At 46.2% G+C, this 14,902-nt stretch overlaps 2 protein-coding genes across 4 annotated transcripts; one reads left to right on the top strand and one right to left on the bottom strand.

Annotated features, from left to right (window-relative positions):
* Positions 1-2,748: 2,748 nt before the first annotated feature.
* Positions 2,749-5,422, top strand: LOC104368164 (toll-like receptor 2). The gene has a single exon (XM_009975442.3). The coding sequence runs from the start codon at positions 2,749-2,751 to the stop codon at positions 5,362-5,364; it is 2,616 nt and encodes an 871-aa protein (XP_009973744.3). The 3' UTR covers positions 5,365-5,422.
* Positions 5,423-10,230: 4,808 nt separating this feature from the next.
* Positions 10,231-14,140, bottom strand: GPR75 (G protein-coupled receptor 75). Of its 3 annotated transcripts, none has more exons than XM_032989535.2 (2): positions 14,052-14,140; positions 10,231-13,419 (listed from the first exon to the last, which is right to left on the bottom strand). In XM_032989535.2, exons 1-2 carry the CDS (start codon positions 14,069-14,071, stop codon positions 12,012-12,014), a joined length of 1,428 nt encoding a protein of 475 aa, XP_032845426.2. In that variant the 5' UTR covers positions 14,072-14,140; the 3' UTR covers positions 10,231-12,011. The 3 variants fall into 3 exon arrangements, with proteins under 3 accessions (XP_032845426.2, XP_032845427.2, XP_032845425.2); XM_032989536.2 differs by lacking the exon at positions 14,052-14,140 and adding an exon at positions 13,889-13,967; XM_032989534.2 differs by lacking the exon at positions 14,052-14,140 and having other exon boundaries at positions 10,231-13,690.
* Between the last annotated feature and the right edge of the window lie 762 nt (positions 14,141-14,902).

Genomic DNA, 14,902 nt, shown 5'->3' with positions numbered 1-14,902 from the left:
AGGCTGGTGCTCACCCTCTCTGGATTTGAGCAGGTCCTGAACAGGTTCAGCTCTCCTCAAATTACATTTCCAGCACAAAAAAAAAATATCCCCTGCAGAGAGACAGAGAACAAGCGGAAGAAGACCCATTTTAGGAATGAAATCTCTTTATTGAGTCCTTGTGGGGAACCGCAACCCTGCCTCGGTTCTGCTCTCGCTGTGTTGTGTGTCCTTTCCCTACTCACTCGCCCAGACCTTTCTCATGTGCTGCTCTTCCTCCACAACCCCCAAAATAAGAGGTTGCCTTCAAGAAAACAAACAAACAAACAAACAAACAAACAAACTAGGGGAGAATAAATGAATGCACAGAACGCATGCTGGATGAAACAAATGTTAGAATAATGCCAGCACAGCATGGCAGTAGAATAACCATTCTTGTACTGAAAAATACTCTTTTCCACTTTGTCACTTCCAACCGTGATTTACTCTCACGACCAGCAGCAGAGATGCAGTTTGAGAGGCCCTGTGCGAATACAGCTGCTCCATCTTCCCAAAGAGGGAACTACAGACCCAGTGTCAAGAACAGCACAGCTGTATTTAGATGAAGGAAGTGAGACTCATCAGGGGGAAATGGCTGTCTACAGGGGGGGTCACCCCAAGTTGAAAGCAGGGGCAAGAATCTTTTCTAACATGCCCCAAATGCTCTTAATTTCCTGTCTCTTCTACTAAAGCAAGTTAGGATCTGTCTGAAGAACGGATGACTTCAGGGAAATTCCCAGAACCTGATGGGGCAGGAAAGTGCCCAGTCAGACTGGAAAGGGAACACAAACAACCTTGGGGTTTTCCAGCCCCCCAGGACTGGACAGGGGAGCCTCTGGGCTACCACAAGAGTTTACAGTCACCGGCAGTTACAAAAGAGTGGAAAAAATAAATCAACAGCAGAAAAAGCAGACGAGATGTCAGAGCTCTACACCTTGTGCAATCTGTTGACTCCCTGAATCAAACTGGCTGTAAACAAAGGGTGCATCTTTCAAACCAGCACTACAGACACCGAGAAAATCTCTTGTTATTTTTTTTCCCCAAGTTAAAAGGCACAAAAGGTACGACTGCTCACTTTGCAGGAGCACTTCTGGCACGCAAGCCCTCATATTCACACATAAGAGAGCCCAAAACGAACACCTTCCCACCTTAGGAAACACACCCCACAACAAATCACATCACAGGAATAAATCGGTTTTATAACCCTGTGGCCACACTTAGGGCTTCCAGATCCCTCCCTGTGACGCTCAGGTAGGAGCGAAGCCAGCAGATGCCTTGGGACAGCACCCCTCACAGCACCTAAGTGTTAAAACAAGCAACTTCCACCTCTGAGTTTCCCCTCAGCAGCTGCTGGTGCCAGCACAATGGGGAAAACTTGATTTCACTGGGGAGAATCATCTCCGGCACAAGCCGCCTCCACCAGCCTCCCAAAGGGGAGCGGGGTTGGGCTGTGCCCAGGAGGTGCCCCAGCCCGCCCCACTCCCCTCCCGGTGCTATAAAAGGCCGTGGTGGCAGGAGCAGCAGGTACCAGTGGGGGAGCAGCGCCGAGGAGAGCGGGTAAAAGCGGGGTAAGAGGGATAGGGAGGGTCGCTGGAAGTACAAGGGAGGTGTTAGCTGTCTTTCAGCCTTAAATCTGCATTGCTTTTCACGCTCCGGAGGGCTTGCTTACCCCTGGGGTGCTTTGGCTCCCGGCTGCAGGTTATTCCGGCTCGGTGCGAGGCGTGAGGGAGGGATGTGGGGAGCTCTGAGGGGGTCCTGCTGGCAGCGGGGGGGGCCAGGGTTACGGAGCAGGGAAGTCCTTGGGGTCCTTTCTCTTCAGTTAAACTTGATGGTCCAAGTCTGGCAGGCAGCAAAGGTAACACCGGGTTGCGCACCTGAAGGTCCGCACCTGCATTTTCAGGTAATAAAGACAAGACATGGATCAGGGGTGTCAGGAAACTAGTGACAGAGACCCGGGGCAGGAGGGGAGCTGGGCAGCGGTGCTACCAGGCAGAGGGAAGTCTCCGAAGGTGAACGACGCACAGGCAGTGACCCCTCCTGGCACAGGCTGCCTCATACAAGCCCCTGATATCCTACTTCAAAGCAAACTTACTCTTTTCCCTTACTCCGATAGGTAAGGCTAAATAAACGGTCACTGGTCAATTCTTGGCGGAGAGCAAACCACCAAGGGGATGGGATCACAAGAAGATACGTGCTCACGCAGTTCCATGGAGCTCCCTGTCACATTACTCTTGAATACCCTGCTTCAGCAGCTGAACAGGTTTTGGACGGGTCAGACTTACCTGGTTGTTGTGCACCAGGATGAAAGACGTAAAACCCGAGTCCCGAGCAGCGGTCATGGAAGTGCATTTTGGATTGTGCAATGGAAAGATGCTACTGTAAAGGCTGCTCACTACTGGCCTGGGGGGGTGTGGGGGGGGAAGGTGGGGGGAAAGAATTTAAAAAATGAAGAAAAAACAATAAATCATTCAGACTTTATCTACAGTGATCTGAAATGAATAGCATTCTCCTTCAAATTGCTCTCTGACACTATCTTTTAGCATTGCCTTTTGAAAATAATAATAAAGCAGGATGTATTTTTTTTATGTAGATTAAAAAGGGATTCATAGATACAACTAATGAAACAATTTCTGTACTTGCAAGTAAACTAGCTTTTTTTTTTTTTTTTAAAGGGTATTCATTATCATAGAGCATATTATAATGCTGGATTTTACATTTCTTTTCTTCAGGATGAGGATCCTTACTGGAAACCTTCATTTCTACTTCATTTCTTTCTTATTCAGTAGAGCAAATGGATTTCTAACTCGGAGAAAACCTACAGGCTATGCCTTCCCGTTTTATAACTACTCCTATTTAAACCTCTCTTCTCTATCAGAAGCACAAGCTCCAAAAACAGCAAGAGCTCTCAACTTCTCACATAACATAATTGAAAAAATAACCAAGAGAGACTTGGAAGGTTTTGACGCGCTGGAAGTTTTAGACCTTTCCTACAACTGGATTAAGGACATTGAACCTGGAGTGTTTGAGAGTCTGCTCAGCCTTGTTTCTATGAATTTATCATTTAATGATGAGAAACTTCTTGTATCAGGTCTTCCACCCCACCTGGAGCTCTTACCCACTAGCAAAGCCTCCAGGTCTTTGCAGCTTTGTAAGAAATCCTCAGAGGTCGCTCTGGAGCTTTCTGCATCCCACAAGGAGCTGCCACATTCAGGAGGTCCACCTGTCCTGAAAAATGTTAAGCCGAGAGTCAGGCGAAGTACAGGGAATCTTCTTCGAAGAGCAGAGAAAAATGTAACAGTCTCTCCAACAGTCACATTAGGGCCTAATTTCTGCGGAGCACCAATAAATGGGATACTGGATCTGTCATACAGCAAACTCTCTGAGGATGAGCTGATGTTAAAACTGGATCCGGATCTCTGCCAAGATCAGCTGGACAGAGTTTTGGAGCTTGACATTAGTCACAGTGACCTGGAAATGGATCTTCTGTCGCTCTTCAGCCTGTTTTTCCCAATGAAAAACGTGCATTCCATTGATGCCAGCTACAACAAATTAACAATTAACGTTCTAGATGCTGAGGGGATCTGTAACTTCCCATTCAGCAAGCTTTTGTTTTTAAACATTAGCAACAATCCCATAAACAGCTTGGACACGCTGTGTCTCCCTTCAACCATCAAGGTAATTGATTTGTCCTTCACCAACATAAGTCAAATACCCCAAAATTTTGCTAAAAAAATGTTTAACTTAGAAAACATGTATGTTCAAGGAAATCACTTCATATATACTGTGCGTCCAGAAAACGCTAATGCAGTTCCAACGTTTCCCTCTGGAAGTGTACGTATTAATGCCATTTCTCTGGTCAGAAACCAGGCTGGTACACCCATTGAAAGCCTTCCAAAGAAAGTGAAACATCTGAAAATGTCCAACTGCTCCATTGTAGAACTGCCAGAGTGGTTTGTTGGCACAATGGAAGAATTAATATTTTTGGATCTCAGCAGCAACCGGATTTCTGTGCTTCCTGACTTACCTACCTCCCTGCAGCACCTCGACATAAGCAACAGTGATATTAAAATAATACCCCCTAGTTTTAAAACTCTCTACAACTTAACAATATTTAATATTCAAAATAATAAAGTCACAGCTATGCATCCTGAGTATTTCCCGATGACCATAACGAAATGTGATATTAGTAAAAATAAGTTGAACATGTTGTCATTAACTGATGCCCTGGAGAAACTCGAGTATCTTAATATTTCGGGAAACCTAATCACCAGAGTGGAACCTGCCAGCTGCCTTTCTGCGCTCACTAATCTGGACAGCAGTCACAACCTAATTTCAGAACTCCCTGATCACTTTGGGAAATCTCTTCCAATGCTGAAATATTTCAATTTGTCAGGGAATAAGATCTCCTTCCTACAGCGTGGCTCTCTCCCAGCTTCTCTGGTTGAGTTAGACATTAGCGACAACGCCATTACCACCATAGTGGAGGACACTTTTGGCCAGTTAACGAGTTTGAGCGTTTTGACTGTTCAAGGCAAACATTTTTTTTGTAACTGCGACTTGTACTGGTTCATAAATGTCTATATCCACAACCCCGACTTGCAGATAAACGGCAAAGGAAGCCTCAGGTGCAGCTTCCCACCAGACAGAAGGGGCTCGCTGGTGGAGAGCAGCAACCTCACGCTCCTGCACTGCTCCCTGGGCATCCAGATGGCTGTTACCGCCTGCGTTGCCATCCTGGTGGTTCTGGTGTTGACAAGCTTATGCTGGCGGTTCGACGGGCTGTGGTACGTGAGGATGGGCTGGTACTGGTGCATGGCGAAGAGGAAGCAGTACGAGAAGAGGCCAGAAAACAAGCCCTTCGATGCCTTCATTTCATACAGCGAGCAAGATGCGAACTGGACGAAAGAGAATCTACTGGAAAAACTGGAAACTGATGGATTCAAGATATGTTACCACGAGAGGGATTTCAAACCGGGGCATCCCGTACTCGGTAACATTTTTTACTGCATAGAGAACAGTCATAAAGTCCTTTTTGTTCTCTCTCCCAGTTTTGTGAACAGCTGCTGGTGTCAGTATGAACTGTATTTTGCTGAACACCGCGTCCTGAATGAAAATCAGGATTCCCTCATCATGATTGTGCTGGAAGACCTCCCGCCCAACAGTGTGCCGCAGAAGTTCAGTAAACTCAGGAAACTGCTGAAAAGGAAAACCTACTTAAAGTGGAGCCCTGATGAACACAAACAGAAAATGTTCTGGCATCAGCTAGCAGCTGTCTTAAAAACAACCAATGAACCACTTGTGAGAGCAGAAAACGGATCTGCTCAGGAGGTGTATGAGATGGAGTGAGGTACAAAAACGTGTAAAGGTTGTGCCTGGAAAGTCAGTGGTCAAATAAAAGCATTTCTGTGTTTACCTCCTGCAAAGGCTGCTGTGTTGCAGTGAGGGTTTGTTGCAGATCAGCCCCAGGAGAGGTTACTAGTGAGTTTGTAGCGTGCGCATTATTCTGTCCGATAAAAGAATCCGTTACCCAAAGCGCTGAGACCTGAGCATTGATCTTTTCTTCCCAGGTGCTTGGCTTCCTTCAGCTACTCCCAGCATTTCTTAAAATGCTGTGGATGTCACCTGAAAGGAAGAACAGCTTGAGTCACACTGCATGTCCTAACTGTCTTTTTGAGATTATTGCAGTGAAAAGCAATGTCACTCGCAGGTAAGGTTGTAGTTCTGATTCTCAGTTCTAGTACAGCGTAAGATGGGAACATACACTTTACACTTAAGAAAAATGCAAACCGTGACAGTACACAGGTAACAGCTTCTTTCTGTGGTTTAGCGAGAAAATATTAAATATTTACTTAATATAGCCATATAAGAGATGCAATTGCAAATCCACACTGCTACATCACTGGGTTTCAGTAACTGGTGAAAGAAATCAGACTTTAAAATCTGCTGTAATTACAGATTAACATATACAACCAAATAATCAAAAAAGATCCAGGTGAGCATGTCAGTCTCTACTCTTAAATAATTGGTTTGAGCTTTATTTAAATGCTGGTATCATAAATCTCTGAAGAATAAGCAAGAAAGTTCTGTATATTATTTAGTCTTATAAAAGTTTCACTTGACACAATCACCCTCACCCATTTCCAAATGAATTCGGCACTACCTTTGTATAGGCCTTGTCATCACTTAATAATTTATTGTATTTGAAAAAATAATTTTAAAAAATCAGCTAACCTAATTTTCACAGTCAAGGAAAATCAACAGACTGTGACGGGAGACAAATACCAGGTGAGAACAAATCATACAGTGTAGCATAAGAAGAGCAAACCCAAATGACTTACCAGCACATCACCACAGGCCCAGGAATGCAGAATGTCTATGTACAACATCTGGAACAGCGCGTTTGAAACACGTACTCTGAAAAGGAATTAGCTCTGCTGGGGCAAAATAAGACTAATACCAACCTATGTATTTGATGCCCAAAGGGGAAACATGAAACAAACATAAGGAGATATCAGCAAATGCAACTCTTCTGCAGTGTATTTTGAAAAGGAAAAGATCCAACTGGAGCGGTACCTGGTTTTCACCCTCCCCATGCTGCTTCCTAGTGAAAAGGGAAAACCCCACACTGCAGCTCATCACCTGTTTGACTCTTGGGACCAAGGTTCAGGGACAGGTTTTGTAACGAATGAAAACATTTTCCTAATACTAAACATAAACTCATTTTAAATAGGAATTGACGATGACCCGTTGTTATCAGCACACAGTAACAAAGCCAATTTGCCAGTACTGATTAAACTGCAGGATACTGTACTTGGTATATCCATGAAGTGCAGTGCTTGAACTTGACAATAACCAAACAGCCATTCAAATCAAAGCTATCTGCATCAACTGCACCACGGGACAGGACAAGTGCTCACAAACCCAGAAGTTCTTTGAAATTGCCTCTCCCCACTTTGTCCCACGGTGCCGACTCTCCAGTTTTCCATCGGTGTAAGTGAAGAAGAGCAGAGGAGGATTCACCCTCCTCTACCATCTCTGTTTACAGAGAGATCTCCTGGCACGCTGCGCAAACTCATCTTTCCTCAGCAAGCCTGAGGAGTAATGTACACTGACTGTTGTGAAAACTGAATTATTTTCCTGTTCTTTAACCTGCTGTCAGCCTGGCAGCCAGCTAACTGGTGAAAGAGCGAGCAGGGACCCTGTTCCTGCTGTGCACAGCACGAGCAGAATCGCTTACCAGCACTCAGCAGCAGGACCATTGGTGTAATCCTCCATCCACCTGTGGCATCGGTGCAGGCACGCTCCTCTTAAATACTTTAAGAAAACATTTTAAAAACCCCATTGAAAACAGACAGAAGGCAAACCTAGAAATTGTCCATAGGATGCCACCTTAATGCCTGCAAGACTATTCTGTTATTTTAATCTACCACCTGCCTTCTCTTTGTTTCCATCGTGAACATCTTACACTGCTCTCTGCAACCCTGCTTTACTTAAAGCTCCCTCCGCCCCTTTTATTTTTTTTTTAATTTAAAATCCCTTTACTTTTTATTCCCTGTCCTGCAAGTGGAAGGTTACTGAAAACTAGATGGGGGATAATTTTCACAACTTTCCTAACAAGTGACAAATTATATACCTAAACCATACATTCCATAAAATATCACAAGATGGCACAAAATTATTAGGTGCTGATCCTTCCTGACTGTCATCTGTCCGATTTTTCCTTCTTGCCCTCCCCAGCTTGCTGAAGCCTTACTGCTAAAACAGACTGGCTCTGTGACTTAGAAAAAAAAAAAAAAAAACGTATACCGCTTTGGAGAAATCTCTCTAGACTAAAAAGTTCTGAGGTGGTGCCCAACTGCTGAACATTCTGTATCAACTTTTTGAGATTGTGTAGATATTCTTTAAAATTATTTGGTATTAGCAGCTCCTAGCTTTTATATATAAAGGATAAAAAATACTATACTGCAGGCCACCAGCTGAAAAAGTCAACTCATCACCACAAAGTGAGATCTATGACTTAAAAAGACTGTGAATTATAAAATCTTTCAAACACTTTTATTCACATACACAACTAGAAGTCACTTGTTAGTGAGATCAGCCCCAAGTAATTAATCAGCTGATTTTCTAGTAAGCTTCTTTATGCTTTCTTTGAGGCTGCTCCTTATTTCACAAGATACCCTGGTCAAACTGTTGCCAGTACACCTAACACCACAAACACCGATTTTCAAAAACGAACAGTCCCTGGGCCAAATACTGCAACCGTGGCCATCTCCAGCAACTTCGGAAGAAGCTGAAAAGCACCCTGAAGACATACGTTGAATAACATGTTCCACCATGATGGGTTCATCCTAACCCCAGAAATCAAAGACTGCTTTAATTACTAAAGTTTACAGATATTCCAAAACATGTCGGCATTAACTGTCAGGCTCCCAGTAGTTGTATGACCCATGTGAAGCACCCATTAAACCTTCCTAGTTTCATCTACACAGTTGTGCAGCGATGAGGTCCACAGCGTATGAACGGGCAGTAAGGAAAGTTCAGCACTTTGAGTCTTGGATTTGCCACCTTCCACATTCTTGAAATCCTTTCTTGTTCTTGTGTTACAGACGGCACTAACCGCAGAGCTACTTTTCCTAAACCAGTCAGTATTCACATACTGTCCTGGTTTAGGTTGCGATAGAGCTAATTTTTCTTCTTAGTAGCTCGAACAGTGCTGTGTTTTGGATTCAGTATGGGATTAGGTATGAGAATGTTGATACTACACTGATGTTTTCAGCTGTCGCCAAGAAATCAAGGACCTTTCCACTCCCCGTGTCCTGCCTGGGTGCAAGTGCACACAAAGCTGGGAAGGAGCATGGCCAGAGCACCAGACCCAAAGTGGCCAAGGGAATGTTCTGTATCATACCGCGTCATGGTCAGTGTGTAAGTGAGGTCTGCCCGGGAAGCGTGGGGCTCTCGTTTCCAGGACTGTGGTTTTCGGGATCTCCTCTGGGATCGCTAGCCAGGAACAGGCTGGGCATCGGTCTGTGGGTGGCAGGCAATCGCATTGTGCACCACCCGTTTGTATTTTCTATTATTATTTCTACATTAATCTATTTTATTTCCATTATTAAACTGTTCTTATCTCAACCTACGAGTCTCCTTACCTGCATCCCTCTAATTACCTCCCCCATGCCCTGGGCAGGGGAGGGTGAGCGAGCGGCTGCAGGGTGCATGGCTCCAGCCGGGTTGAAACCACGACACAAGCTTTCATTGCTTCCTCTCTTACCCGTCTCCTCTCTTCACAGACAGTTTCCACCTCCTTCGTCCAGCACTCCATTGCTTCCCCTCTCAATGAGATGGCTGCTTTCTTAACCTCACAGTCATGCTTGACTGGTTCTGTGCTCAGCAGAAAATGGTTGTGATACAACAAGGGGGCTAGAGGAAAAAAGAAAAGTTATACTCCTGAAGACTCTAAACCAATTATTTTATCATACCATAACTGGTTACTTCAGTTCATGATTTGCTTCAAAGAAATTGTACCTCCGTATTTTCTAAACCCAATCTCTATTAACTACATCCATAAACCTCCCCCGAAACAGTTATTTAGTACAAATGACAACTTCAATCAGATTTTGTTCCTACTGCAGATTACAAGGCCTTGTGCTTTCCTGTCTGGCACTATAAACATAGTAACACATTGCTTGTATTAAGAATACAACTGGCACCAGGAGTTAACAGAACAACATTACAAAGTGCTTTGAAGGAACTTGAGTTCTTTTGTCTTAATAATTTATCTTGTAAAGGCAATAAAACCTCCTTCTGTCCTAAAGCTGCACCCTTCTTGCTTGACTCCCAACATGAACACTCAATTCAAATTACATTTATAAGGTGTGAGGCAATTACATTTAATCTTCTGTCATGGGATGAAGTTCACATGGACCAAACCAAAAGCACAGCAGGAGCCATACATACGTGCAGCAAACGCCAAAACTGCTTAATGTTAAAACCAGTCTTAATGCCTATCTTCAACTCCCTTCAAGTACATAGAGTACCCCATCTTGCAACCACCTTTGGGGTCCTACCCTATACTCCTTACAATCTGAAACTGTAATTGCTGCTAAGAACATATAGTTTGAGACAAAATGGCAGGGTCCCACCTATTTTTTTTCCCTCCAAATTACACTTTGCACTAATAAGAAATGCAAAGACAGAAAAAACAAACAAAACAGATTTTTTTTTTTGTTATCTTTTATAGTTACTTTAGAAAGAACCATGTTATTCATTTGTAGAGAAAAGTATCTGGGCAGAGAGAAAAGACATACGGAAATAATTTCAATTTACATTTGTATTAGAAAGTTGTTCACATCCATTTTATTGCAAGAAAGCTGTATTGAATTATTCAAAATTAATTAAAATTCAGAGTGTTAAACAAAGAACAATGTTCATAACGTGAGAGTCTTCCAGGAAAATCTTTAAAATGGTTTAGTTAACAAATAGCCTAAACCAACAACTCACGGCAATGATGTGAATGTTTTTCTGTTTCTAAAGTAACAACTCCTTTTTCCATGACTGTCATTTCACTAAAGAAGTGGCATTTTCCTATAACGAGGCACAAAAAGTCTGTGGCATGATTATTTCGGAGATACTATGGCTCTACTGAACTCCACAGAAGTCAAAAGGTGATTGCTTGTTTTGAAAAGACCTGGCCACTTAACGCATTAATTGTCAGGAGTTTAAATGCCTTCGAATCATTCCATTTCATAAAGAATTCCCACAACACGTGACACAATACAAATGGTCAGATTTATAAAAAAATATTTAACTTCTGTTATTTGCTCACTGTGTAGACCAACAGATAAAGTTTGTAAGTAGATTATTAATCTTTAAATCAAACTTATGTTAGGCTTCTTAAGAGAACCTCAAAAACTTGTAGTCATCTTGTTACGTGGTCATTCTGTTTTTAAAAATGTTAATAGCTGCTAGTTCTACCTGTCAGGAATACCACAGCCGAATCCCCCCAAGTCCCACTTTTATACAAAGTCATAGACAAAAAAGCAACCAGTAACACTATTCTGCGTAACAGTTTACAAATTAAAAAATTCCAGAGGTGACTGCATCACTAACAGGGTATCAGTACTATAATATTGCAATAATCACCTTTATCCTCAGGTAAAAATTATACTTAGGTATTGCACAGTTACTTCTATCAGATGTAAAATACTTCTCCAAATAGATTATTCTGGGATACACAGAGCCACCAATCCTTAAAATAAATGTACAGCAGAAATTAAAATATATATATATACTTCAGAAGTTTATTACAGTGCCACAACACTTCTCTAAAGTCCTTCCCCAGTGGCAGTATAACTGTTTGCAAAATGCCCTGTCATGCTTTAGGAAACCAAGACTGAAATCCTAAACTGCAGTTGAAGTTCATGGAAATTTTGTCATTTACCTCAATGGAACCAGGATTTCACCCTGCAAATAGAAAGGACTTCTGTTATTACTGACACTTGTTACAACAAAATACCACGAATTCTTTCAACCTTCTGCCAAGGGTAGAATTTAAACTTAAGTATTGCAATACCAAGCATCATCCCAGTTCTTTCCTCTTGAAAATACAGCAAGTATGAAATTTAACAGGTAATACTGCTACTGGTGCAGCCTCAGATTGTTCTCCGAGATACTCTGACCTGTGAAGTAATGAACTTTATAATGCTCTATTCTTTACTTGCCCAGCAGTAAAATTTAGTAACAAAACCACCCTAGTGTAACAATTCCAAATACAAATCTAAAACACTGCCCTTTTTGACTTGCCACATAAATTCAAAAAGGCATCACGGAGGTACTATCTTTGTATTCACTTCAAATGCAAATAGCTGGATATTAACAGTACTGGCATTTTTCTTAATTAACATCAGTACAGCAATACTGTATAATTTAGAATAATCATTAACAAAAGCAAAGAAGGGGACCCACTGGATCAGCTAGATCAGAACCCTTTCTTACGGTTACACCGAGGGTACTGGTATCGGCTTAGTCGAAGCACTGTCATAGTCTCGCACCAAGTCGTTGGTGGTGTGATAATGCATGGCAATGTAGGATTTGGCAAACCCGAAAGTCGAGTTCACCGGCTGTAAGCTATTTGGAGTGCTCACTTCCTGTGAAGGGCTGCTGTTATAGATACTGTAATAGGGCTCGATTCGGGTGTTCATGGGGGTCGAGCTGCTCTGTGCATAGTGCTGATGCCCGACAGAAGCCTTGGGACTCAGCACGCTGTCCTTGGAGTGACTAGGACCACAAGCTTGGTCCACAAACTTTTTCTGAGGTTTTGGAGACAACATGTACGCTGAATTGGTCTCATGGTGGGATGACTTGTTCCTGTTGACTTCCAGGCTGCCTTTGCCCATGGCCCGAAGCCTCGTCTTCTGCTTGCAGCAGAAAAAGACAAGGGCTACGTACTGCAGGCACCACAGGACTCGTCTCCGAAGTCCGGCACTGTTGCGGGAATATATAAAAGGATTTAATCCAGATTTGAAAAAAATGAGAGTAAACCCACACAGCTCAAACTGGTAGAGAACAAAGCCACCGCTGCTGGACAGCATGTCCTGCACCAAAGAGATGCCCAGGGGGAGACAGCAAACCAAGACGGACAGCACGATGACGACACACGTCACCACCGCCCTGGAGTCTTTGGCCGTGGACAGGTTGACTGCTGACACCAGCTGGAGCCGGCTGGCAGCGGTGGCCAGCGGCTGGCTGAGGTGGTTGGTGTAGCCGTGCGTCTGGACATGTTGCGGCTTGCTGTAGCTCTGGTTCCTGTACAAGGCGGGCACGGTGCTCTGCCTGCCTTCCCCAGCCCGGGCGGCTGCGGGCCCCACGAAGGGCTGTGGTCTGGAGGCGTCCACAGCCACCATGGGTGGGCATTTCCTCACCTGGGCGTTCCTCCGCAGGGCCTGGGCAATCATGACATAGGAGACGGACACCACGGCCACGCAGCAAATGAAGTCGGTGACGTACAGGTAGAGGATGACCTTCCCCTCGCCGCTGGTGAAGCTGGACATGGGCAGGCAGCGACGGGAGCCACGGGTTTTCAGGGTGGCGAGGGTGGCCAGGGTGAAGCTGGTGGCCCACAGGAGCAGGGTGAGGAGGAGGGTGCAGGGGAAGGAGGCAGCCCGGTGTGGCTGCTTCCCCAGCACCATGCGCAGCCGGTGCAGGGCAATGACCGCCACCGTCTTGAGCGACATGATGATGAAGCCGGAGCTGGTGAGGTGGAAGGTGAAGCAGAAGGCGCCCGGGATGCCTCGGGCTGAGTCAAAGAAGAGCACGAAGGCGAACATGGGGGCGGCCACGCCGCAGATGAAGAGGTCGCAGAAGGAAAGGTTGAGGATCATGAAGTCGAAGTTGGTCCTGAATTTCCTGAGGGCCGGGTCGAAGAAGGACAGGAGGACGATGAGGTTGCCGTAGGAGCCCAGGCAGAAGACGAGAGCCAGCAGGGAGGCGCAGGCCGCCAGGGTGGCGGCGTGGGTCCCCTCCCGCAGCTCCCCGGGGCCGCCGCCCGCGCTGCCGTTCCCGCCCAGCGGCAGCAGCGAGGCGCCGGGGGGCTCCTCCTCGCCCCCCGCCGGCAGCCGCCCCGACCCGTTCATCTCCGCCCGCCGCCTCACCGCGGCCGCGGCCGAGGCGGGCCCGCGGCGGGGGCGGCCCGCCCGCACCACGCAGAGGGCCGCGCCGCCGCCGCTCCCTCAGGGCTGCCCCCGACATGGCGCCGCCCGCCCCGCCATGGCGCCCGCCGCCGCGACCGGGCCCGGCCCCTTCCCCCTCCGGCGGCTCCCGCCCCGCTGCCTCCGCCGCGGCGCCCGCAGGGCCGGGGCCCTCCGCGCACACAGACCTTCAGCTTCGCCCCGCCGCCCCGGGGAAGGCGCTGGGGCTGCCGCGGAGCAGGAGGGACCCTGGGACGAAGGGAGTGCTGGGGTGCCGGTGCTGCAGCATCAGGTGCAGGCGCCCCCCCCCCCCCCCCCCGGGGTTCCTAAATGGGCGCTGGGGTTCTGCACCTGCGGTTCCAGCTCGGCATGAAGCAGTGGCACAGGCTTGGCGTCTGTGGGCAAGGCGCTGTAGGAACACAGGCTTTGGTTTTCCTCCGTTCCTGACGGCTCCCACCAAGTCTCTTCCCCCTTAACTTCCATCAGCGTTCCTCCTAGACAAGCACCGTCAGGAGCTGTTCCCGCTCCCCAGGGCTCCCACACCACCGGCCGAGGGACAAGCAGGGCAGAGCTCCCCCCGGCACAGGGACAGGGCAGAGGCTCAGGCCTGAAGCTTTCATGAAGCAGAGCTCGGGTAAGATAAGGCTGGTGGAGGCTCTGCTGTGCGGCCATACGCTTACCAGGATAGCAGGTCAACAGCTGGGCTCTCAAGGCTTGGAGGTCCCTCCCTGTTGACTTGACACTGCCAAGACACCTGCCCCAAATCAAAACCTGTTGATCATCAAAATTCAAGGCAGTTTTGCACACTGTGTCTGCTCCTGCTTGCGCTTTTGCATTGCTTTCCCAAGCAAACTCAGCAGGGTAACAATGCCCTTTTTGCCTGCTTGTCTGCACCCAGAAACACAGGTTCTAAGGCAAAGGACCTTCTGCATTCCTAGGGTGAGGGGGAATAATTACTATTAGTTATCTGTTTACTGCCAACTACTACTATCACAAATACAGTACTTGCCATTTAAAGGGACAGTGGTTGGTGTCTGAGCATTAAAGGGATCATTTTGAAATACTTACATGGGCTTGAGGATGATGTTCTCAGCATGTTCTCTGAGCCAGTACAGGCTGTCACAGACACAACTGGGGAACCTCAATGTCAGGCACTGGAAATGCAGCTGTAAGAAAGTCCAGCCAGGCAAGGCACAAAAGTG

Source organism: Tyto alba, unplaced genomic scaffold (assembly GCF_018691265.1).
Source record: "Tyto alba isolate M040663 unplaced genomic scaffold, T.alba_DEE_v4.0 Super-Scaffold_16, whole genome shotgun sequence".
Classification (NCBI taxonomy): Eukaryota; Metazoa; Chordata; class Aves; order Strigiformes; family Tytonidae; genus Tyto; species Tyto alba.
Note: the sequence above shows the minus strand (reverse complement) of the source record. Positions and strands in the feature narration are given on the sequence as shown.

Excerpts from the sequence above, each read along its gene's own strand:
- LOC104368164 (XM_009975442.3), top strand. The coding sequence starts at position 2,749 with ATGAGGATCCTTACTGGAAACCTTCATTTCTACTTCATTTCTTTCTTA.
- GPR75 (XM_032989534.2), bottom strand. The coding sequence starts at position 13,646 with ATGAACGGGTCGGGGCGGCTGCCGGCGGGGGGCGAGGAGGAGCCCCCC.